Genomic DNA, 24,556 nt, shown 5'->3' on the forward strand with positions numbered 1-24,556 from the left:
TGGGTTAGGAACAAATAGAAAGGAAAGCTAAGATAGCATGGACCTAGCATATCAAAAGAGCAATTTGCCTGGAGAGAGATGGGGCAAAATTGCATATAGTTAGAAAGCAGCTGCATCCAGAATGATAATGTATGATGCTTGTTTGCAATTGTCTATTTCCTGTTTGCTTCAGTTTGTCACAAAATAACCTGTGTTAAGGGCTACAAAGAGCAAATCATTTAAATTGTTTATCCAAGCAACAAGTGACTTGAGAAAGCAGATATAGAAACTTGAACTAACGAGATTAGAGATGCTCACAGGTCAAGGTTGACACATGGATGATGGTACAGTGATAGTAATTTATGCTTTTGATGCCCACCACAGTTAATCATTCTTTGGAGACAAGCCCCTAGGCTCTTCTTTCTGCCATCTTTCATGATAACTACAGACCGGAAAGTTGAACTGCACCTGTATAATGTATATCCTAGATTTTATTGTTTCCCAGTACCGATTGTATCTACTCAGATGGGATTAGCCAAGTATAGTCACGTCTTCTTCTACTTTTATCAACTCCTGTTGTTTCAGGTGTTTTCCAAAATTCTCACACCCTTTGGTATTATAAAACTCACCACTGGCACTTAAATTAAGTCATGTAATGAGGCCAAGCCAGTTTGGTGGTTTAACAGTTAAAAAGAACTAATTTTAAGTGGTCCTCTGCTCTAATGCCTTGACTTTGTCTAGAAGTGATTCCTTCCATATATATACATCATCTTTGCCTGATAATGGTGTTTCTTGGGGAACTTTACTTACTCAGATGTCAGTGGAGGTAGTTAATTGTAACCAAGAAGGCTGGTATGGCAGCAGTTAAATGTGTTTTTATTCACCATTGTTATGCAATCTTTTGGAATTTCTCCACGTTGTAATTTGTCATTGTAATGACTGGATGATGCTCCTGATGCTTTTCCTAGCATGGTTTACTGGGAAGGATAAAGTTTGTTGCATGTTGAGCGCACATATTTGCTTTACAGTCTGCTGCTGCCACCATCTCCAGTTTCTGGGCTGTAATTGAGGCTCTGTGTTAACGTCTCAGGCCGTCTGACCAGAAAGGCAAGTCTTATATGAAAGTTATGAAGCTTTCAAACAAAAAGGCATAGTGAAGACCAAGAGCACAAAGTGGGACTTGCTCCCAGTTCTTGAGTAATTGCCCTTCTAGGGTAAAAATTAGTTAAAAATAAACAGATTTCAGAGGAAATGAAGCGTGCCTAGTCCCTTAGCAAATGCAAGGCAGTTGGGATGGTTCCACCCAAGACCTCTCCTCCCCAAATACCACAAAACCTGCTCTGCTTTCAGCAGAACCTGAGCTGCTGGAGCAGCTTAGACACCTCCAGCTCACCGGGAGACCTGAGCACTGGACAAAGCAGGAGGATTATGTACCCATGAATATCAGATACTTCAGATATTCCTGTTGCTGAAACAGCACATGGGAGGAAAGCCTTTATCCTCTCCTCAGAGGCGCGTTTCCAGCACTGTCTGATATATTGGACACTCATCAAGAATGGGAACGGCGCTGGGAGCCTCTGACATCAGGAGTGAGCTGGAGGGAAAGATTTTTTCTGGCTGAGGAGGTGATTTTGTACAAGAGGCAGCAAGCGAGAATCCTCTGCCAGGGATTCTGTTGAAAGCCCAAGGGGGAAAGGAAAATCAGGATGTAAGCCCTGGCCAAGGGAGCAATTACTCCTGGAAATGGATTTGAGTGGGCTGGGATGGAGGGAGGTGTTTTGGAACAAGTCACCTGGAATTTGTAGCCCTGTTTTTTCTCTCCCCCTTTATCTCCTCCTTGGTTGGTTGTTTGGGGTTTTTTTTGGGGCGGGGGCATTTGATTTGGGGGGTTTGGTTTTTGTAGCTTTCGTTTTTGTAGTATTTTGTTTATCAATGAATTTATTTAGGGCAGAAACCAGTTTGGAATACCCTGTGAAACATCATGCTGTGTTGTGGATGGTATGAAAAAATAATATACTGAACTGTCACCATCTGACGTGCTACCTCAGAGAGAGAGACGTATTTTTCAAGTAAAACTTAAAATATTGATCCCATTGTGCTGTTATTAGGGGGATTGTTTTCTTCTGCTTCGAGTATGATTTTATAAATTCTAAGATGAAAATGAGTTGAGACAACTCTGCTGAGAGGGACTGCACTCATATATGCAAGTCACAAATGTTTTACTTAATCAGGGAAATTGCTCATTCTATTACAGATTACTTCTATGCCTAAATATTTTATTTAATAACTAGCAAAATGCCGGTTCTGGGTCTTCAGTGCTTCAGCCCATCGGTAGCAGCAACATTTGAGTTCCAGTGGTATTACGCTGACACGTTCAGCAAGAACTTGGCTAACCAAGCATTGACCAATTCCTCTCGTCCTCTGCTTCCTTTGGGAGATATGCACCCACAGATCTCTCCAAAAGCTGCACTGGACAGATGTGGACTGTTGTGTGGGTTTTGGTTTTTTCCTTCAGGTGCCCAGGAGATCACTTTCGGATTCAGACTATTTCCGCTCAAGATGAGTAAATTGTAGGGTCCTGGAAATCCCTCAGAGAACGTAACAGGGCACAAGCTGCTTCTGCCTCACTGGAGCATCTGGCAGGGAGGTCAATTAGGATTGTATAAGCGGTATTCAGTACTTTTGTAATTTCATCCAGGTGCTGATAGCAGACGAGCAATGTCCATGCATTGTGTTGTTGTGAATCCTTTCACAAAATCGAACAATTGCCAAAGAATGTGGAAACATTAAAGTAAGAGACAATGATAATAGAATAATTGATGCCAGATGGACTTCTGCACCTGATATCAGTCAGCATGCCAGTGAAACGGAGCCATTTATTGCAAGAAATACTACAGCGTATGTCAGGGTAGCATCAGCATCTTTTCAAACACGATTTTGATCATTTTGAAAGATGTTAATGTGTTGAGTTTCTTACTGTGATTATTCTTATACATTGCAACAAGATCCTTTTTTGTTAAAGATTTACTGAGAAGGAGAATACGATCTTTACTCTCCCTACCTCCCCTGGCTAGCATCAAGTTTGGCAAATTTTCATTAAAACTTTTAAGTAAACCGTTATTTAAACACTGACTAAAGATCATTGCTTAGCTGCTTTTAGAAATCCTTGTAATTTTCAGGCAATGAAAAATAATGAGATAATATTTTCTTAAGCATTATGTAGTTATTATAGTAGATTTTTAGAAGTTATTGCCATTTCCAAGGTTGAATTTATTAGTTTGTTTTTAAAGGTTGATACTTTTCCAAGGCAGCCCCAACTTGCCTCCATTGTGCATCTGCTTTTCCTAATGTGAGAGTATATGAGGTTTGTTTGCTTTTAAGAGGTGGTGAAAGGTCACTTGAGCATCAGTTCAGCCTTTGGCATGGTGTTGTTCTCTCTAATATCTGGGGGGGAGTTGGATATGTGTAGACTAAACTGTGCATATTTTGTTCTTGCCATTTCATTCTCTTGTATTTCTTTTCATGAAGACAAACAATATTGATCTCTTAATTATTCTTTTCTGTCATTTTCATGTAAATGATTTTTTCATCTGTCGTTCAAAACATGAGCTACTCTGAAGTGACGGAGCTCTGCAGCTCTACAGAGTGGGGGAATTTGCTGGTTCTGTGGAACAAACTACAAGCTGATGCTTGAGGTGCTTAGGACATGCTGCCTAATTTTTGTGCACTAGCTTACCTCTTCAGTGTACACTGAGTGCCTCTGCGTGGTGTGGGACAGGCCAGTTTGAAGATGAAATAAGTGACCACTCAGTGGAAATGTTTGCAGTCGCATGCTTCAGAGTGCTGGAGTCCTACTCACTACCCTCATTCCATGGATGGTCTCATGGAAAATTTCCAGGTATAGGTTTAAAATGGAGAGTGCAGGGACCTTAAGGCATCCAGTCATAAGATCTGCACTTACTCCTCCAGTCATGCAGTGCAGCGAGGGCACTGTTAATCTCTCCCGCCCCATGGATTGCAATTTCCCTGGTGCCAGCTTCCAGTGCATGGCCGGCACCACAGGTGTCAGTGGGAGTCATCTGACACTGCAGATAAAGAGTGCCTAAAGGCAGGCAAAGTTGGACACCTGGTGGGATTTCTTCAGAAGAAGGGAGGAAAGCTTTTCCTTTCAGCTTCGCATGTGCTGAGACTGACAGATGCACTGCAGGAGAGCAGATTTCTGGTAGTGGATCTGTCTTTCAGAGCTCTAACTCACGCTAGGAAATGTTATTGAAACCCTGAAGCGTAGCTCCTTTGTGCTGCGCCTCAGGATTCCAACGTATTCTGGCACGTTGAACATAATGCGTGCAGGTTTATAGCGCTATTCTTGAGTTTCCTCTTGTATTGTTTCTTGCTGAGGGAGTATGGGATGTGCAGTTCACCCCATCAGATTTTATTGAGGAGTTCTCCGCAGTCGTGTGTATGCTAGATTCTCTTGAGAAACAACATCTGTTTTCTGCTGTATTTCAAGTTTGAAATGGTTGTGGGTTGTCTTAAGTTGTTTAATTAACAAAAGGATACAATTGGATAATGAGAATTACTTGCACTTCTTGTCAAATGCAACATTAACTTCATAAGCCACAGAATAGGGAGGTTTCCTCAATAAGCTGTTTGCTGATTTTTTTTGGTATCTTCTAATCATCTGTTTCCCCTACTTTGTGTAAGTATGGATTCCTCTGGTTTTCTTTTTCTATCTAGAAACCATGCTATGCCTGTAAAACAGACACGTCTTGTCTTATAGGTGAACAAGACACTAAACATGAGTTGGATGTAGTCCTCAGGACCGTCTGTTTTACACATCATGCCATTGTGCTAACCCAGTTAAGGTGATCTCAGGTCCTATTAGGATTTTTCATATAGATAAACGAGAAAAAAAAATATGTATTTATACACACTTGAAGTAAAAGGCAGGATATGTCAACCACTGGTAGGCATTTGTATGATAAAAAAGGAAGCTAAGCAGCATAGTTCCTCTTGGGACTGTAACAAACGTGGCTAGCAGAGTCTTAGTGCTTGACTGTCCAACTGTTACGTAGACCTTACGGCCAGCTAAGATTACAAGTGAACACGTAACTGTAATTTAAATAAAACTCCAGGGACGCTCACCTTAGTCACTCTTCCAGTGACAGTGGATGGGTTCTTGGAGAGGGTGTGGAACAGCACTTTTATATGGCTTCCTTAAAAATAACTAGCATCCTCCTTTTGTAAGGAAGCTCGTTATGGTTTTTTTTGTTTAGACATGTAAGTCAACTTCTGGAAGATCATAAATGTCTAGTATAAATAACAGTAGCCTTCAGGCTTTCTTAGCTAAAATCATATTTTATCTTCTACCAGTTCTGCATTTCCAGGAGCGTAAATGATCTTCAGGATAGTTGACTGTAAGACTTGCTGCTTTTGCCTCCTAAACATGAGTGCCATAGCAATAAACAGGCATTGTATTTTTCACATTGTCTTTCTGCAGTTGCTTTGCTGTCGTGGCTGTGTAGACAGTTGCCCAGTTTGCAAAGGAAATGGTTCGTTCCAATGAGTTCCTACAAAACTAGTTGCTACTAATTCCTAAATTGTATATTTTGGGCAGCAGCTGGATGAATTTTTCGTAAAAACTACCCCCCCCCCCCCAAAGCATTCATATGAATTGCATTAAGTTTTAAGGTGCAAAGTTTATGCCTTATATATTCCTTCTCCCAGGGGAAATGTGATAGTAACAGTTTAGGTCAAATTAAGTAGTGATTATTTCAGCTACCTAAATTCAGTTTGTGGTCTTAAGTGGATAACGTGTTGTCATGCACTGCTTCTTACCCTGCTCTTTTCTCACAGCCAGGCTGTGTGATGTTGTGTAGCTACCAGTCTATAATCTAAATATTGTTATATTAGAGTGGAGAATTGTTCTGATCTCCACTCAATATATAGAGGGTGTATATCGTATGAGATGCCTAGCAAGTTGCTGTATGACTGTAAATTTCTGTGGGGTTTTTTTCATGCCGTACCTACCTGCTAATTACCAAAGTGATTTATGTTTTAGGCATATTTTCTCTTTCACTGCTCATCCTGTTTTTTTCAAGTTTTAGAAATGAAGTAATTTTAGTAAGCAGTTATCTCAGAAAGCCTTGGAGAGGCGGAGGTAGTCTGCCAGCCACCGGGCAAGTACGGTTTGTGCTGCAGCCGGGGGGCAGGTTAGCATCCCTCCCCGCCTGTGCAAACATCTGGGCTCTGGTTACTTGGGGCAGAGAAAGGGATGCTTCTGGGTCGTGCCTGCTGCAGTTAAGGCCAGCCTGTGAACTCGCTCGTTAATGCCTTCATTCAGCATGGTGGAAAACAGCAAGAGGGAAGAGGATCATTCTGAACCCTGGCTTTTCCCTGTGGAAAGCCAGTCAGCTGAAGCCTCAGTTCAGCCTCGCAGCAACTGAGCCCTCTTTTCTCTCCTGTGGTTTTGGCTGCAGGAAAGAAATGGAGGGCTGGCGATGGAATAATCGGTAGTAATCTCCTCAGCCAGCCAGCCGTCTCCTCCTATTGACCTTGAGGTAATGAAAAAGGGATAGATTCTGCTGCATGTTACCTCTGTGTGTCCGAATAATGAGCATGGAGAGAAATGATCGTAAATCTACATGGCTTTGCCTGTTTGGAAGTCTGGGCCATGGGGAAAGTGACAGGACATATTTTATTTTCGCTCCGTAATTCACATAGGTATTCGTCCCAAAGTGTTTTCTCACTGGGTTTTTGCCTCATACTTCATTTTACGCAGCAGTAATTTTAATTCAGATGAACTCATTCCCTTTTGTTGACTTAATTTTTCAATATGAGAATAGTTGTATTCCCTGAACTGGCAATAAATTGGTTTGATATTCACATTTTATAGATGTAATAGATTTCCATTAGTTAATACAGCGGAGTTACACCAGTGTAGAACTGGGCCTGTGAAAAAAAACAAACCCAAACCACACATGTAGGATTTCTTTTTAACATTTCTTTTAAAGAAAATAAGGCAAAACTCCCCTAAACTGATTCTTACTTTTATTATACAGCGAAAATGAAGTCTGGCCAAGCTTGTAGATATATTATTAAAAAAAAAAGGGGGTGGGGTGAACCTGGTATTTGGGAGTTTACTTTCGGATGTAGAACTGCCATACACAAAGTAACCAGGAAGTTGTCTTTGGCAATTTTGTTCATTCCCCTCCCAGCAAAATGTAATTCATTAAGGCAGTTTGTTGTCAAGCGTTAACTCATAAACTGGGATGAATCTGAGACAGAAAATAATTCAGTAACCCTAATGATGTAGTAGTCCAACTAGTGTGGCCAACAGATAAAGAACAGTAACAAGGTGTTTTAGTACTTAGCTAAGATGCCAAGACAATGTCAGGCAGTAAAATGATGTCGTGCAATCGGTGGCAGGGTTTGGTCGATGCAAACTGACGGGTTTGTCTTTTAATCCTACTGTGTGCAATAACAAAAGATCAGGAAGGACTATATTTAAAAACAGAGGAAATGTACTGAGTCCCCTAGCAGAGCTCGTGGCATTGTTTTTTCCCAGAGCTGGGTCTCACGTGAGATGATGGCTGCAGCGGAGCTCACCGAGCTCCTGTCCCCCTTTCCCAATGTGGGACTAACCTCTGAAATGGCAGCAGAGCTCTCCGGAGTAAATGGGACTGCGGTGGAGACATCTTACAGTTTGCTTGTATTCCCACGATGGAAACATTACGCGAGCGTTCGGAGCGAAGCTGAAGCATAGGGGAGATGCTAACTCAGTCACTGAGTCTGCAGCGGAACAGGTTGATTTACAAAGGAATAGAGCCTGCTCCAGCCCGAGGGGGGCCTGTAAATCTGCGCTCTGGAGGAGCTAGGATGGTGGTCATGTAGTTTTCCTCTTTTGAGGCCAATTAGCCTGTTAGAGCTTGCCTTTGGCCAGAGAAAACACTGTAGCTGAGCTGTGCTTCTTGGGGAATTAGGGAAGATGGAGGGAGGAAGCCGCCCAGGCCTGCACTCCCTGCTGGGAGGTGACGGCCTGCTGCCCCACAGCCAGTGGCCTGGTGGTGGCCTGGTCATGCAGTAAGCAGGTTTAATTCATCAGCCAATCAACCCTGACCACAAAAACGTGCATTTTCATCAGTTCGGTGTCTTGAATAAGGTTGGTTGCAGTAAGATGAGTGCCAGAGCCGACTCCAAGGGGAAATCATCCCAGGGGCTTGCAGGGTGAAACTGTCCCCTTTTATCAATGGGTTTCAGCTCACATCATGAAAACATACCCTAATCTGACCTGTTCCTTAGGTTATTGTGGTTGTAGTGTTTCCAGTACTCAAGCCAGTGTGATTTTTTTTTTTTTCTACACAGCCATATTTGAAGGTTACGTCCTGGGGTCAGATTAAGCATCAACTTTAATGAGCTCTGCTTAACATACATCAGCTAAAATTTTGTTCCTCAAAATCTGGCATCTGTTAAATAAGTTTTAATGCTTAAAGGTGCTTATCCAACTTAGTTGAGCTCAACTTAGTTGAGCAAAGTTGAACTCCAGGTTTGTTTTCAGAGATTGTAATGTCTTTCATCTCTTCGAGTATTAATGTAGGGCCTAATATAGCAAGGCCATCCTCCATCTCTGAGGTTAAGATATCCAAAGGGTTTATGGAGTCCTTAAGCCCAAATGCTATTTTTAGAGTGCCTTGCATTAGTGGAAATATGGTGATATATTCAGGGCTTCTAACTGTCATCTTAGGAAGACTTAGGGTGTGAATCCAAAGTGGTTCGAGTTGATCGAAACTGGTCCTGCCTTAAAACTGCCCCACAGTCACAGCCTTTACCCTGTGCCAGTGCTGGGGGAAGCCCCTCCGGGCTCAAGTTGCTGAAACAGGAGAAGATGAAGCAGATCGAAAAATAGCATTATTCTGCTGAACCTGCTCTGCAGACATCTCCTTTGCAAGAGGGAATAGGGGAGTCCTAAGGTGGGGGAGGTGTGAAGCTGGGGTACCTCTGATTTAAAGTAGCTTAAGCTATCATTGACCAACACCTTAAGATTTCCACATCACCCATGTGTCTTTAATTGCTGCTAAAATGCCAATTGTAAATAATAGTATAAGTAACATGAGCAGAGCTGTAGTTAACTGTAATTTAAGTCCATGAAACTATTTACATGTTTAAAAGTATGCAGATACTGGTGTCTTATGCTAGATCAGGATCTTAATTATGCACAGTCTGAGATAATTGGGTTGCTTTAGCTTCATAGCTCAACCTTCTAATTCTAACTACTAAATTAGGATTCAACTGTAATCCATGTACCTTTACTTGAACTATTCCAATTTGTTCCATACATTAAGTAATTAGCCATGAAAGTGCTGCAATTAATTCTGCTCCTATATCCTGGTTTTCTGTGGGAGGGGTCTGACTTCAACACATTCATATCACCAGGTGAGTTTGGGCAATTATGTCCTTGGCCTTTGCTGTGTGATTTTTCCCAGCAGATATAAATGGATAAATGTTCTGGCTAAATATGCTGAAGAACAAAAAAGTCCCAAAGTGTCTTAGTTTTGTTAAGGAGTTTATTCTTAGGTTGCTATTCTAGCCTGTATTTTCTAGCTTTTATTTTCTCTCTCCTGTCTTTTAGAAGCTACACTTAAAACAAAAATCAAAAAAGTACCAAGCTTCATATTTTTAACAGGAACAAAAAATATGGTGAAGATCATATCTGCGGTTAAGTCCATGATGAACAATCCAGAGTTTCTCTTAATCTAATGTTTACATGGGTGGAGTGATTATCTGCTTACAGGTGCAGGAGTATAACTTCTTTTTATTGTTCCCACAGATGAGCACCATGCCAGGACTGCCCACGAGGCCGTGCTTCTATGACATTGACCTTGACCCCGTCACAGAGCAAGTGAAAGGATTGTTTTGAGAGTGATGTCCAAATTCAGGTCAGTCAACAGCCTTTATTTTCCTGTTCCAGCTTGGAGGAGGATGTTTGTCTCTAGTACATACATAAAAAAGGTTGTCAGGAGTTTATCTAGGCCCTAGTTTCATTAAGGACTTCCCACAGTTTGGGGGGATTTGGGAGAATATTTCATGATGTATACTTTCTCACATGGGTTTCTCGTTAGCTGAATGGTGGCCAGCACTTTGCTGGTGTACACCGATGGTGCGCATTGATGGTGCCTTTTGGATTTCCTGGCTCTGTCAGTTTGGCATGAGGAGGAGCTGGTTCTGCAACTGTACCACTCTTGGCTATGAAAAAAGTCGGTCTGAAGCAATTATGTCATGTTAGTCACCTCAAAAGAAATAATCTAGTTCATCTTTGATACTACTCTCTTGGGTTTCTGTCATTACCTAGATATCAGGGGAAATGTTTCACAGCTTGTTCATGAGCTTTGCTTTGTTTTTCCATGTTTTGTTTTTCCTGATCACTGTCATCTCTCTCAAGTGGTAATAAGCATTTCAGGAACACACGTCTGTCCTCTTAACCCTTTCTGGTTTTTGTGCTGGCTTCTCTCCCTTTTCCTCAAAGGTTGCAGTTCCCCCACCACCTTCTCCCCTTCTCTAAGCACTTAAATCTTCTTGGTGTCCTGTTTTAATTTTGTGTAGCACATGTTCCTCACTAAAAATCCAAGTTGTTATGAAAATTTTCCATGCTACTCCATTTTAACCTTGTACCATAATAAGTGGAGTAAGAGAGGATGTTACCCTGACTGAAACAAACCACGTGCGCCTGTGGCAGACTCTCTCCCTTCCCCCAGAAAATTGGTCTGGAGAGTAAATCAATTACTTTTACACAGAACAGCAACATCACTATGAGCTAACAGGACTGTGATGGGACCCCAGATCAGCCACAGCTTTGAGGTGGATGTGCCCACACACTCCAGCCCTGCTCTAGCAATCCTTGCCTACTCTGTTTTGAGAGAACTGGCTTTCATTTTCTGTTTCTGTGTTTCAACGGATTGTTTGGAGGAGGGGAGACACAACCCAATGAGATTACCGTTCAGACCAAATTAACTGTTCACTTGCCCGTACTTGAATGTCACAGCATTCACAAAACATCTGGTGAGAGCAGATTCTGCCATGTCGCGCGTACCAGTCAAGACAAGTAAAAAGCAAGCAGTTAGCTTGAAAGTTAACCAGCGTGCACAGGTAATTACTACCTTATATGTAAACCATCACTGACTGTTCTGTTGCTGGGTAGTGTTGGGCGTACTGCTTCTTGGCGTATATCCCATTTTTGTTACTGATATGCATTATATGTCTGATGGCTTCATGCATACATATCGACTCATCCTGTGTCAGTCATGTAATTGCTTCTGAACCATCTGAAATGACTGTAGAATCCTAATGTAAAATCTATATGCAGATTCACATAGCCTGATTAATCGTGTGTTTACTGCCTTGTCTTACACAAATCCATCCAAACCATGGACTGGTGAGTTTTGAAGAACAATGATAAATAAGCAGATTAAATACTCTATTCCAACTGTGAAGGTCTTTCATTTGAAGTTGTGCGCGAAATGAAAATGTTAAACTTAGCTTTAAGTCAGTGATGGTGTTTTTCTCAGATGTAAAAAGATGCTAACAAAGTTGCAAAAATATAGTAGTCGGGAATAGTATATATATCCAACTGTTAATAAATTATTTTAATTTCATTATGGAGGTATTGGTGGCATCAGACAGATGACTGATTCAGTAAGTTTAAGCCTTTTAAAGAAAAAAACAGCTTGATCATATATATTTTTTGTCAGTATAGGCACATAGTCACCTGTGTTCCTACCATTAATGATCTAAGTAAATGCCTTGAGAGTATTTTAATACCCAGTGAGCACCACACAAGGTAGTCAGTATTCAGCAGCTCTAAAATTCATCCAGTTCATGTGCTAGGTTTGTACATTTCTCATTTTGGACACAGAGAAAAAATATTCCCATATAATCTTTATTCCCAACTTGCTGTAGAGAAATTTAGTATTACTCTCTGCTTTCACACATTCACTGAAGTGAACCCACACTGTAGATGATACTACACTACGAGGTACTTGTGGGTTTGTTTCTGTGATGGCAGATCAAGGGATTTTTATTTTGTTTCCACTTGGTTTCCCTTTTTTTCTTAGGGTTTTAGTGTACAATGTAAAATTTCTAGTAATATGATATTGTGCCAACTCATTAGGACTGATTCAAATCTTTAAGATGTGGTAATTGAAAAATATTCAGAGATTTGTGGCAGAGCCATGCAGAGCTGAGAGCCGTTGTTTTAGTCTGCAGTTGATATTCTCCTGTGCAGTGCATAGCATCATGAGACTTGTGAAATGGATACCGGCAAAAGTTGTTGCCGCTCGGGTAGCTGCATGAGGCTCTTACTGAGCTGAGACATTGGATGTCATTAGCCTCTCTGATTTTTCTCCACCCCTTCACTGCATTAATAAAGCAGATGATAGTTCTCACAAACGTTTGCAGGATACCAGTCATTAGAATATAATCTAAAAAGCCAAACAAGCAAAAACTTTGTCAAATAGTCAGCTCTAGTTTTTTGTGTTGACAGCTAGCTGAGACATGGAACACACAATATTGCAGTCTCTCCGTAGGAGCAATGTGCTCTATTAAAAAAACTGAAACATATTAATATCTGGAAATGAATCTGAAGGAATCTGGCTAGTTCTTCATCACTGGCCCCTACCTTATTTAAATTATACTGCGCAACTTGTGCACTAAGAAAGTTGAAATTGTTTCCTTAGGAGCAGTCTGTAGATAGCACCAGTCAGAATAAAAATTACTTACATGAAGACAAGTCTGCCAGTAGGAAGAAATAAAAATTAAAAAAAAAGTATTAGTTGCATGATGAGGGAAATTTATGAGCCTGACCCACACTGCAAAAGTAAAGTCTGTTAAGGACCTTTGTGAGCTCTAAGGATCCCTCTAATTTAATCAGCGGCAGCAGGTGCAGGTGCCTGCTCTTACTGTGCCAGTTTGGCTTTGGGTATCAGGTTGGCGGTTGTTTTCCTCAGTTGGTTGTGACTTAGTAAAGCCATGGCTGTCCACAGTTGCAGATGTATCCTTGCACTCGTCTCCTCTTCAAAACTGGCTGAGCATCAGAATGATTGTAATACACAGCATGGGTATTTTGCCACCCTCAGAGCTTTTCTGAATGTGAGAGGAGTCCCAGAGCTCTGACTGAGCATCTTCACAGCTGTAACGAAGCCCATGAGGAGAGGACACCAAAACTGATGTCCTAAAATTGCAAATTATTTGTTAGATGTTTTCATCTTAATTCATTCAGATATGGGTAGAAGGTGTTTGAAGACCTTTCCTTTGAATCCACAAAAATGGTCCTTAGGAAAAAAAAAGCCTGACTTCTTTTAATCTCATTCCACAGTAGTGGGTTTCACTCAGCAGCAGTTACTACAATAATGTGCAGTCTAAAGCCCATATCATACTGGAATAGGAGTACAGATTTTTGTTTCTCACCTAGTAGGGTTACACAGATAATAAATAGGAGGTGCATGTGGCATAACTAAACATTTTTGTTTATTGTGGTTAAGGCAAAAATATCCAATTTCAGTAAAACACTGCTTTTAGGTTGTGATACTTCAATTTTTATTTTTAGTTTCTTTGAATAAAGCAAATATGGTTCATTTCAACATATAAATTCTTTATCTTTCTCATTTCAGAAGCCTGGAAGTTAAGAACTGCAACTTTCCTGTTTCCTGCGAGGAGGAGACAAAAACGAATCTGAAATATTCCTGTTATGTGTCTCTGGAGGAATGTCAAGACAGACCAAAGAGCAAAAGTTTACTCTTTCTTCAAACTAGTTTTTATGATGAAATATAGCTGTAAGGTTTTTTTTTTAAAAAAAAAAAAAAGGGGGGGGGAAGCAAGCTACGTTTTTTCTTGCTGTAGTGCAGGAAGCTCTCTACTGGGGCTTATACTGGTTTGTGGATAAAACAGCATTGAAAAAGAAATTTTTCACCTTGGAGTTTTCGTCTTTTCTTAAAGGAGTTTACAGAAGTAATTCCCTTATCTTGGCCATCTAAAAACCTGCATTAACATGATTATACTGTGTGATCAAGCCTGTTTCTCTCTGAAAAATACGCTTTCGCTCCTGGCATTCAGGAGCTGAAACTACACACAGATTAACTGCACATTTTTGAGTTATCATCAAGCGTTGCTCTGGATGCGTTTGGGCAACAGCCAAGCTTCAAGCAAGGAAGATATTAAGCAGAGAAAGAACAGAGCATGTATTTTGTAAAAGGTTTTTAATATATAATTTGTTTCCTTGTTGAGCAAAGATCTTTTGAAATACTTAAGCCATAGCTGTCTCACATCCATAGGTCTCTGTTTATCCAAAGCGTATGTTACAGGCTGTCCGGCTGATTTTGTGCTTGTTGTGGTGAAGCGGGTTGTTCGGCAAGGGCACTGTTCCTTCTGAAGCCCTGTTTTGCTCCCGTTCGTGGCTAATGAAGCCTCCTGCTGTGCTGGCTCCCGACACAGAGCTTTTCTTGTCCTGTCCCTGGCAATACGCAACGCCCGGTAACAACAGAGGAATGTCCACCAAGCAAGGATGTGACAGGGCAGGGCTTTGTTCTGCATCGTTTTGCAGGTTTTAACCACCATACTGGTAAAACTGGAGTGTGTTTTCTATTTGAAGAGGGTACTCAAACCAGTTGAATCCTAAACTTGTGCTTTAATTTACCTCAGTGACTTACCTTGTCCATTTTTTCCTAAATCTGCAGCAAAACAAGCCTTAGGTACAGGGTACTGCATTTAGCTTTTCAAGCTGCTGCTCCTCAGGAAGCTCTCACTGACTGACTGTTGGTTCCTTCAATAGCAAAAAATGCAACAGAACAATAGGTTGAATCGAAACAATAGGCCATTGTTTTTTTTAGGTAAAAAGCAGTGAAATAATGATGAGAGAGTTTATTTTCCTGGTGACGTTTTCCATCCTGTCGCTTTGCTCCGCTTACGCACATCTGCACGTTATGGGCTTCTGCGATGTAGTTTTGGTTCCCTTCTACACAGCCACATTTGGAGACTTAATTATCTCAGGAACTGTGTTGTAATTGAGGGGTTTGTTTTGGTTTGTAAAATCATGCTTTGTTATTTATAAACTCAAAACTATAATTATGGACAGAAGAGCAAACTGGGGGCAATTAAAATAATTATCTGTGCCTTCCCTGGAGTAGCACGGAAATGTCTGTTGACTGCATTTCAGAACTGTTCTATTCATAGTGTGGTCCTCCAGCACTGCGAGGATTGCTGCAAAGATAAACGTAAAAAATAGAGCTAGTTGATATTTTAGCCTGATTAGACGATAGAGCTCATAAAGGCCTAGACTGGGGACGCTTTAATTACACTGGGCGGGACAAACATGATCAGTAGAAAGCAAGATTCAAGTGCGGCTTCCACAGCTGCTGGGGAGAGAGGGTTCTGATATTTTCTATTAAACTGTGCCCCAAAATTCAACCATCTTATTCATATACATAACTGTGTTGTAATTTAGTCCAGCACACGCTAAGCTATCTAGCCTAGAAAAACCCAAAGACCTACAGAAGGAAGTAAGTGCGGTTTCCAGACATAGTTTTCCTAGTAGCATTCTTTCAAGAAAAATAAATGGGGTTTTCCCTCCATCTTACCTGGAGAAATTTGGAATACCATAACCGTGCCTTATTTTTGGTCAATGCAGTTGCATTGGACCTATCTCCATGCAGTGTGGGATAACAAATGTGGCACTTGCTGTCTGCCGGTGAAGCTTCCATATGGGATATGGATGTCTGAGCAACAGGTTTTATAAGTAACTTCAAACTACTGCACAATACCCACACGCTTTCTACGGTGTAGTCTCTGTATTGTCACTTCAAGCCACACGTGCCGGGACTGTTTGTCTGACCCGTCAGTCTTTCCCCAAAACACCATTCCAGCTCAGTTAGTTGAGAGTTGACAAACATCCTGTAATTTTTTTCTACCGTCACATGCACAGGGTCTGTTACATTGTTTTGATAGCTTCAGTAATTCAAGGAAAGCTGGAATGACCCTCTCTTGTTTTGTCATAGCTTCCCCGCCTCCCATCTGGTTAGCTATCTGCAATAGTTCAAGGGATTTTGCATTTTTGGTTCTTTCAGTTCGTTTTTAGTAGAAGACTTGTTAAAAATAATTCACCTTAGCATGCAGATTCTGTCTCATGGTCCGAATGGACTGAGTTACTGGTCATCAGCTGAGCTGCTGAGACTGCCACAGTACATTCCTTTGGGCTGCCCCTACTTCCGAAGCCAAACGCCTTCATCAAGAAGGGTTTAAAATGAAATCTTTGTAAGTTACGTGTTATTGCTCGGTGTGTTGCTTGTTGCTACACAGATGCGGCTGCAGGTGAGGGACTCCTGCCTTTGCCTCTGCTCTGAGCAGGTTTGTCATATGGCAGAGCAGAGGCTGTCTAAGGCAGCTTGCAGCGCTCATCCCTGCCTTTGCTAAAGCGTGTGAAGAACCACACTATTGTTTATTATCAGAAGATCCGCGTTTTGTAGTGACTGAATGCTTTGTTATTGCTACTGCTGAACTACAGAAAACTAGTAACATTGAAAAACATCAGACTACGTACAACAGGTTTCTTCATTTGTATTTTTAAATGCAAAATCCCACAATTTCAGTTGCCATGAACATTAAAGTGTACGTGTGTACTGATGTTCAGTTTGCAAAAGCAGTGCCTGTCTCAAGTTTGACTTCATTAATAAAGTACATCCATTATTTAATATTGTTCTCTCTTTCTCTACTATCTTGTCTGTTTAGTGGTCATTCTTTTCCCTTGAGCCACTTGATGCATTTGGTCCCTACCTGTTGCCATAAGGGGCCGTGCACAGGACCTTCTCCACCAGTACAGTCCTTTTGAAGTCGGTCTGTGGAGGGAAGGACACACCAGACTAACATCCTGTCCTTGTCCCAAAATATCTTGCGAGTGCCTTTGGCGTGAAAGGCTGGATCAGACACAGGGGTCAGCTGGACACTTTCCACGTCTCAGTCGGCAGCTGGATTTGTGTGAAGCAGTGTCAGGTACAAGAACCTGTGAGCCTCTCGGGGTGGGCTTTAAATACAAGCAACGCAAAAGCTTCAGGAACTATGGGTGTTACACTAACTGGACCATGACACAGTAGACAGCATCCCAGGAGCAGGAATGAATAAAATGTGGAAGCAGGAGGGAGGGAGAAATGGAGCATTTCAGGCACATGCTGGACATTACTCCTATTTTCTGAATAACTAAGCGAAGTCTTAACCATGCAATTTGGATTAGCACTGGGGTTTTAACATGCTTCTCGTGGCTAGATTTCCGAACAGCTTTTCAGCCTCTCTACAGCGTTTCAGCAGGGAACTCACCCACGTGTAACACATCTCAAGTACTAGGTTTGCGCTGCAGCAGTACCTGTGTCTGTCCTGCTGACGGCCACCCAACCAGCCACGGGGCGCACTGGCGGCAGGGGAGGCTCACTCTCCTCCCCTGCGTTATTGGGGTGGGTAACCAGTTTCACCCCTTTTTAACATGAATTTTTTGCATGGAAAATTGTTTTTTGAGAACCTATTTCAGAAGAAAAAAAAAAAAAAATTAAGGCCAAGCTAGGACCCCCCTGCTTGAGAGGGTTGAAATGGAAACACTGAAAAGCCCTTCAAGTGTTTGGCCTGAGAACAGGACTGCTGCACTCTACACATCACCCGGCACTGGGGTTTTAAGGCCAGGGTGTTTACGTAAAGTAAGCCGAATTCAAATATTTCCACAAGCGTGGTCATAATAAGAGCTCCTTGCTCCATGCACTTGAGTGTAATATATTACATATACACAAGCACAAAAGAGTATGTATTTGTGCATGCAGTTTTTATGTAAAGTCTTCAATATTTGCTTCCCAAGTAAACTTTAATTTAAACCTTTGAGTAATGACTGGGAAGAGCTAGACTGCTACATGCCAGCATAAGCCCAGCTGGACCAGACCCTGGAGAACCTTTTTAAGTCAACCCTCTGTTAGGTGATCTCCAGGTCCCTTCCAAGGTAAACTGTTCTGCCCACCTATGAACCGCGACACTAGTGGACAGAATTAGTGCTGGGGAAGCACACAGAGCTGAAATACACACACGTTACAGGGACCGTAAGAACTTTTCTTTGCAGGGTCCAAATAAAAAGAGAATGTACCAGATACAACTCGTGCTCACTTTTATGCAATACACTAAATCAAGGTTTAAGCTATGACATTTTAAAAGCTAAGTTGTTTCCCACTGGGCAATTCCCATCGTGATATTGCAACTCAATTACCATCAACATCTGGTCAAAGTTAGATTCCTAATGCCAGAGAAGACTTTCAGCTTTTTAGGACACAGCCTGTTCATTGCCCATATAACACAGCACCTGCATCTTCCCATCACATGCACAGTTTATATTTATTCTCCAGAAAAGTTTAATTACAGCTGCATTTGTACCAAACATGCATTATATACATGACATGTAGCTATGCCGCTGTATGAATTCTAGGATGTTTTCCTTTCAGTTCCATTTTTGCCAAAAGGCTCAAGGGGAAATCTGAGACGGGAGAAGAAAGCCTCATGTCTGACCTGTGGTAAGCAGACCAGCTCCTGCACAGCTTTGGGAGAGCCAGAGTCTCCGCAGGGAGACAACATCCCTGTATTTGCTGGTTCACGTATTCCCAGCTAGCTCCAGCTCAGCTGGAGCACATATCACCTCCAGGTCTCCATTGCAGGCAGAAAATATTGGGTCTATTTGCCAACCTGTTTTTCCAGGTGTTTGGCGTAAGCGAACTTCCCCCCCCGAGGAAGGTTTTGGGGGAGAGCAACAAAACCAACATCTCGTAACTTCAGTCTGCTCTTTAATGACATTAGCCTAAGGTAGCAGCTTAATGAGCCAAGGCCTTTGCTTCAGTTCCATACAGTTGTTTATTTTTTTCATGCACTTAGTAAGTTCAACCACTGTAATTCAGTAGCAGATATTAGTGCCTGGTGAAAGCTTGCTGTTCATCCAGGATGAAACCTGCATCTGATTCCGCTTCTGGAACTACTGGAAGTCAGACAGACTTTAGATCCCGGTTTGTTATAATAACCAAGTATGCAAGTTATTTAATTCTTATCAGTGAGTGGAAAACGGTAAAAGAATAAATAAAAGGAGAAAAAAAAATGAAGATGGCAAATGAAGGAACAAAGCACAGGAGTCAAATTTGCCCTTTTGGGACAGAATTGTATGAAAGCAGCAGATGTAAATCAAGGTGAGTCTGAGAAGTTATTTCACTAAATCACTTGAAAAATTCCTCTAAATTGCACACTATATAACATACCACCAACAATTTTGAAGAAAGCAATTTAAAAAAAAAAAGTACATTTATCTGCAAATTCATCCTGAAAAGGGGAGAAGATAAGCTTTCATGCTTCTGTGAGAGTACTTATAATATTAATTTGGTTTTAAAGAGAGACACTAGATCAGCACAATGTAATCAACTGGTGCTAAGAAACAGCACCAAGAGAGATGAGCAGCAAGTGACAGATGTCACAGATTTTAAAAAAAAAAAAAAAAAAAAAAAGCAATCAAAATATTTTCTGAGAGAAAGTTAACTCTACTGGAGAAGACCCAGAGCCAATGCTTTAATTCACAGCCAGCGTTTTTTCCCCCATCAACTCTTCCTCATGCACCGTAAGGCTACCAGATCCCCAGAGCCTGGAGGGAGATCTTCTGTTGAGGTTGCTCCTGGCGTCACCTATAGCAACTGCAGGCTATCAACAGGGTGGCAACAATTACCGTGGGGCTGGGGAGGAGGTGGCACCGGTCTCAGACTCCTGCATTTATAGAGTCCCTCCTCATTCGTGCCTCCTCTGCGGTGGGTTGCTGCAGCAGATAACCTCACTCTCTGCTAAATTCGGACATCTCCATCCCATGACTGCATTTACTCAGCAACAAACAAACCACACGCCAGCGTGGAAGCAGAAATGGAAGAGTTATACCTGGTATGACCATATGATTTAAACACGTCTGGGAGCTGTATAGACAACCTGCAATTATCAAACCCAGAATGTCACAAACTGTTCAAAAGACAGATGGTCTGTTTTGCAAGTCCTTCAGAAAGGACCAATAATGTTGTCATCCCAACACCATGCTGGGGAGAAGAGTACAGTACCCTTGTAGAAAAAGGTTCCCTAACGTACTACTTCTCTGCTAGCACTCTAGTTTTGTCCCTTTAAGCTCTAACAAAAAAAAAAAAAAAAAAAAAAGAAAAGAAAACACCCCAAAACCTCACTCTCTCCCACTGAGAAGATCCCATCAAATACATTTGTGTATCTGTGAATGGATTCTTACCCTAAGCATCTCTAATGCTCAAGTTTTTCCACTGTTTGAAGACAAGTGGTAGGAACAAACTGACAGGACAATACACTGTTTAATCCTGTATAAGGGATGATGAAGTGAACCCACAGAGTCACATCCAAACATTTATAGATACAAGCCTGGATGCACAAGAGCAATTTGGCTTGCATACTTGGGAAAACATGTTTGGGGAGGACCTTTTCAGTTCATAACTCCTGTGAAATGACTGCGGTACCCAGCTGCAGGGGGAGACGGATGCTGGAAGAGCCATACCTTACTTAGTGCGTCTGAAATGGAAACGATCCAAGTAACCATTTACTCGTGTGCATAAACTCGAATCTTAAATTTAGCAGCATTTCACCTTTTGACCTTGAATTTCACATTGCCTTAACCAGCTCCACTTGAGCCTGAACAGCGACAGAAATGTTTACAGCCATTCCCTGCAGCAAGATTAGAGAAAGCCTTGCCTGGATCTTGTAACCAATGTCTGGGGACCGTTCAGATGCAATCGCACTGGTACCAGTTTGACAGGAGCTCCCTCACCGCAGAGGTTCGCTGAATCCCACTGTCGTGCTACAGTGCCGCCAAGCCCCAGGGCTGGCCAGGGTACCCACCCTGCAGCATCCCACCCTACAAACAGGGCAAACCCTGCTCCCCACGGCCCACCACCAGGTGAAGACATAGGATGCTCAGTATGTGGAAAGACATAGATAGCAGATTAAAAAAAAAAAAAAAAACAAACAAACAAACAACAACAAACCAACAGAAAACCCATACAACAAACCACAAACAAACAAACCCCATGTAAACGAAAAAACACTCCACCACCAAACTCTCCCAAGATTTATAAGCTATAATGTTGAGCTCAAAAAAAAAAAAAAAGTCAAGCACATATTTTAAATTCTGCATGCTTTTTAAATGCCAGTGCCCAACAGGCAAGTAGATGACAACCAGAATTTATAACATACAGGTACCAATAGGAATTAGCTCAGCAGCTTTGTTTTGTTAAGCCCCAGACAAGCTATTATCAGATTTACACGTGGGTTTTTCTTCACGTCTGAGTAGAAACTGTGAAGTCGGGCCAGAAACTTGTAGTGGTTAAGCTGGCAGGTGGGGAGGATGGGCAGGGGGATCCCTGAGCATAGGTGCTTTGTGCACTAACAGTCAGCGAGGACCACCTGGCTTTGTGTCCTGATAGACCAGTTGTAAATAAAGTCAAGGTTTGTATAACCACTGCACATATCCCCGCGATGTACTTAATGCATTAAGGAAACCCCAATGAAGAGACATTAGCAAGCTAAATATCAACTATTTCACTACTACAGAATTAGTTGCTTTCTTCCTCAGCTAGACATAAATTCAACAAGCATTATATTTTGCCTATTGTTTTCCATATTATAGTTAATTAAATGTTATACAACTACTAAGTTGAACACACTTATACTTTCCCCAAAATAGACAAAAAAATTTCAAAATATATATAAAGAAGGCATTTTTCCGAGATATGTTTGTGCCGTATATGGTTCCTGTTGAAGTAAATACAACTTGCAACACAAACCCCAGTTATTTTCTATACCCTCCATCTCCTTCTTTGAACACCTATGCAACGCTGCAGATCTATCCTCTAGTATGTTAAGAATTAAGGTAGCTCCAGAAAAATGTACAGCATTTAAAATTTACTTTCCATATAGGTGAGGATTCCAGTATGGAGGCAACAGGTTAGAAGCCTGTATTTGTTCTTATAAAATTATTTTAGAATTATTTGAGATATTCCCATATACCATTCATTCAGATCTGTTATAGATGCTGCCACTAAACACAGAACCACTCAGGATGGAAAAGAACTCTGGAGGTCCCCAAGTCCCACCACATGCCCAAAGTTGTGCTTATTAGCAAGCAAAAGTTCTTCCAGTAAACTTGTACTTTCACGTACACATTTAGGGACAGATGTGGCAGAGCTGGGTCACACATTGTAAGGTCACTTACTAGCTGTAAATGGGAGGGCTTGCTCATTCATGTGAAGGCATGCCAAAAAACCAAAGGCTTGCTGCAAAGATTTGAAGGCCAAAATCAACACAAGCAAACGACCCGGCCGCTCCCCTGGACCACAGAAGCATTACAGCGATTTCCCTACCGCCTCTCAAAGGGACGACATTAAGACCACTGACCTGCTCGTTCATTTGAACGGGTTGCTACACTCCAAGCAATGTCCTGCAGACTTTAAGAGCCCAGACCTAGCCTCTTATTTCAAACCACCAGAGGGGAAAACAACTCGAAAAAAGCCTAAACACCTGGATGAGCCAGGTCTCACCCCACCCCCTGAGCCCTCAGGTGTTTTAGGTTTCTCTAGAACAACCCAGGTCTGGCAGGTGCAGGTACCTCCTACCCCCACACAGGTCCTCAGCCCTCCCCACAGCTCCTGAGGGTTTGCAGGGGGCTGACGAAAGGTTGATTTGCTTCTTTGTAAGCCTCTCAGTAAATCTCGCACAACTGATCTACCCAAATGCTGACACTTCAGTCCCCACCGGCGGTCAGAGCCAGCGGGACACCAGCATCCCCCCTTTGTGATGTGCCGGGCCGCAGTTCGTCCCCCTGTGACAGTTCAAATAATCGCTCGGTTTGGGGCCTGTGGCCGGCCTGGGACAGAGGCATGGGTCCCTGCTCCTTCCGCATCCCCTTCCCCCCGTGGGTTAGCCGGGGACAGGGCTGGAGGCAGAGCCCACCCCAGACAAGGAGGGGGGCAATCGCTGGGGTGCCCCGAGCTCATCTGCTCCCCACAGGGGTGAGGAAGGTGGCGGTGCCAGCTTTTTACACTACCTGAGTATTGCTCCTGTCTGAAAATACACGTCTTACTGACAGATTTCTGCGTTGTCCTTTTTTTCTAAAATATCTCAAACTTTCCCATTGCACGGAGAGTTTTTCTTCTTTTCTTTTTCTTCCTTTTTTTGCCATAGGCCTTGGACCCACCTAGTTACCTTGCTTGCTCCCCTCTCCCACAAATTTCCAGCCAGTCCAGGATTCAAGTCACACTTGCAACAAGCCTCTTATATGAAATACTACTTTATCCTCGTGGCTGCTGGGCCCACAGTTTTCCTTCTTCCCACCACACAGCATCTTCTCAGCCTGCTGCTGCTTCCCTCTTCCCCTTCCTGAGGAGTGGAGCCATTACCAACCTGAAGCCATGGAAGGATCTTACTACACTGGTGCTGGAGCAGCCTGTGGTCACCAAAGCGTCCTGCAGCCCTGACTGGGTGATGCGACAGCCACTGGCCTGGGGCCAGGTGGGAGGAGGAGGGCTGGTGGTGGGACCCCAGGCTGGCTTAGTGGGGCCAGATGTGGTTTGTGGGTTGCCAGCTGCAGGGCCGCATGGTGAGATGAGCAGTAGGTGGTGGGACAGAGGTTTTGGTCTCCCAGGTGTTGGTCAGGGTTAGGGTGTTGGTTACCCTCACTGGGGCGGAGGCAGCAAAGCCCCAGCACCTCCACAGCCTCCTCCAGCAAAAGCAGATGGGTGAGTTTAAGCCACCACCTCCGCATGTTTCAGGCCATGCAGATGGTCCCACCTGGAGCAGGTGGGACAGCGGCTGTGGGAAGCACTCCATCGCCTGTCCTGTGGCACAGGATGCATGGGAGGCTGGTGGGAATAGCTGATACGGCTGCATCCTGACTTCCAGCCAGCTCTGCCCGCTGTGCCAGCCCGACTGGTGCCGACCAGCACTGTGGTGCCACAGGTCACAGTACCGCACATGCCTGGGCTTATCCTGAGGCTGACGGCTGTGGCACTGGGGAAAAGGCTCACGGGCACCTGAGGAGATGGCTGGTACCTCGGGAGCCAGGATGGCATTTTGGGAATAGGTGTCAGGCCTTAGAAATCTGTCATCCAACCTCAGAATAGCATCACCTGGCATACAGGTGTTTACGAAGGTGGTCCCGTAGCAGGAGGTACACACCGCCTGCCCGGTGTGCAAACACTGTGCTGTTATTTCGGTGTCACTTGCAGCCCAATCCATAAGGCAGCGGTGCCGGGCCACCAGCCCGTGATGAGGAATGCTCAAGGCTTGCAAGCTCAGGGTCGGCAGGAAGGAGCGGGGAAGAAAACCACAATTTACTCACAGTCGTGCACGTTTTTCCTCTGAAGCCGTTACCGCACCGCCAGCTCCCATGGCATTCAGAAAGTATTCACAATTAATCCCTGGTCTTATTCACTATGCAAAACACCTCTCCTTGAGAGTCTCATAATTTAATCTCCTTTGG

The 24,556-nt window shown here is 42.8% G+C and overlaps 1 protein-coding gene across 1 annotated transcript in view; it reads left to right on the forward strand.

The window, feature by feature from the left end:
• MTHFD1L (methylenetetrahydrofolate dehydrogenase (NADP+ dependent) 1 like) overlaps positions 1–14,954 on the forward strand; it is a gene marked incomplete at its 5' end in the record, with an annotated part of 171,294 nt that extends 156,340 nt beyond the window's left edge. Inside the window, 2 exons of the mRNA XM_082480716.1 lie at positions 9,806–9,914; positions 13,641–14,954. Of these exons, the coding sequence (XP_082336842.1) occupies positions 9,806–9,895 (90 nt within the window). The 3' untranslated portion in view covers positions 9,896–9,914; positions 13,641–14,954. The remainder of the gene's footprint in view (positions 1–9,805; positions 9,915–13,640) is intronic.
• Between the last annotated feature and the right edge of the window lie 9,602 nt (positions 14,955–24,556).

Source organism: Vanellus vanellus (assembly GCF_965231255.1).
Source record: "Vanellus vanellus genome assembly, chromosome: 3".
NCBI classification, from domain to species: Eukaryota; Metazoa; Chordata; class Aves; order Charadriiformes; family Charadriidae; genus Vanellus; species Vanellus vanellus.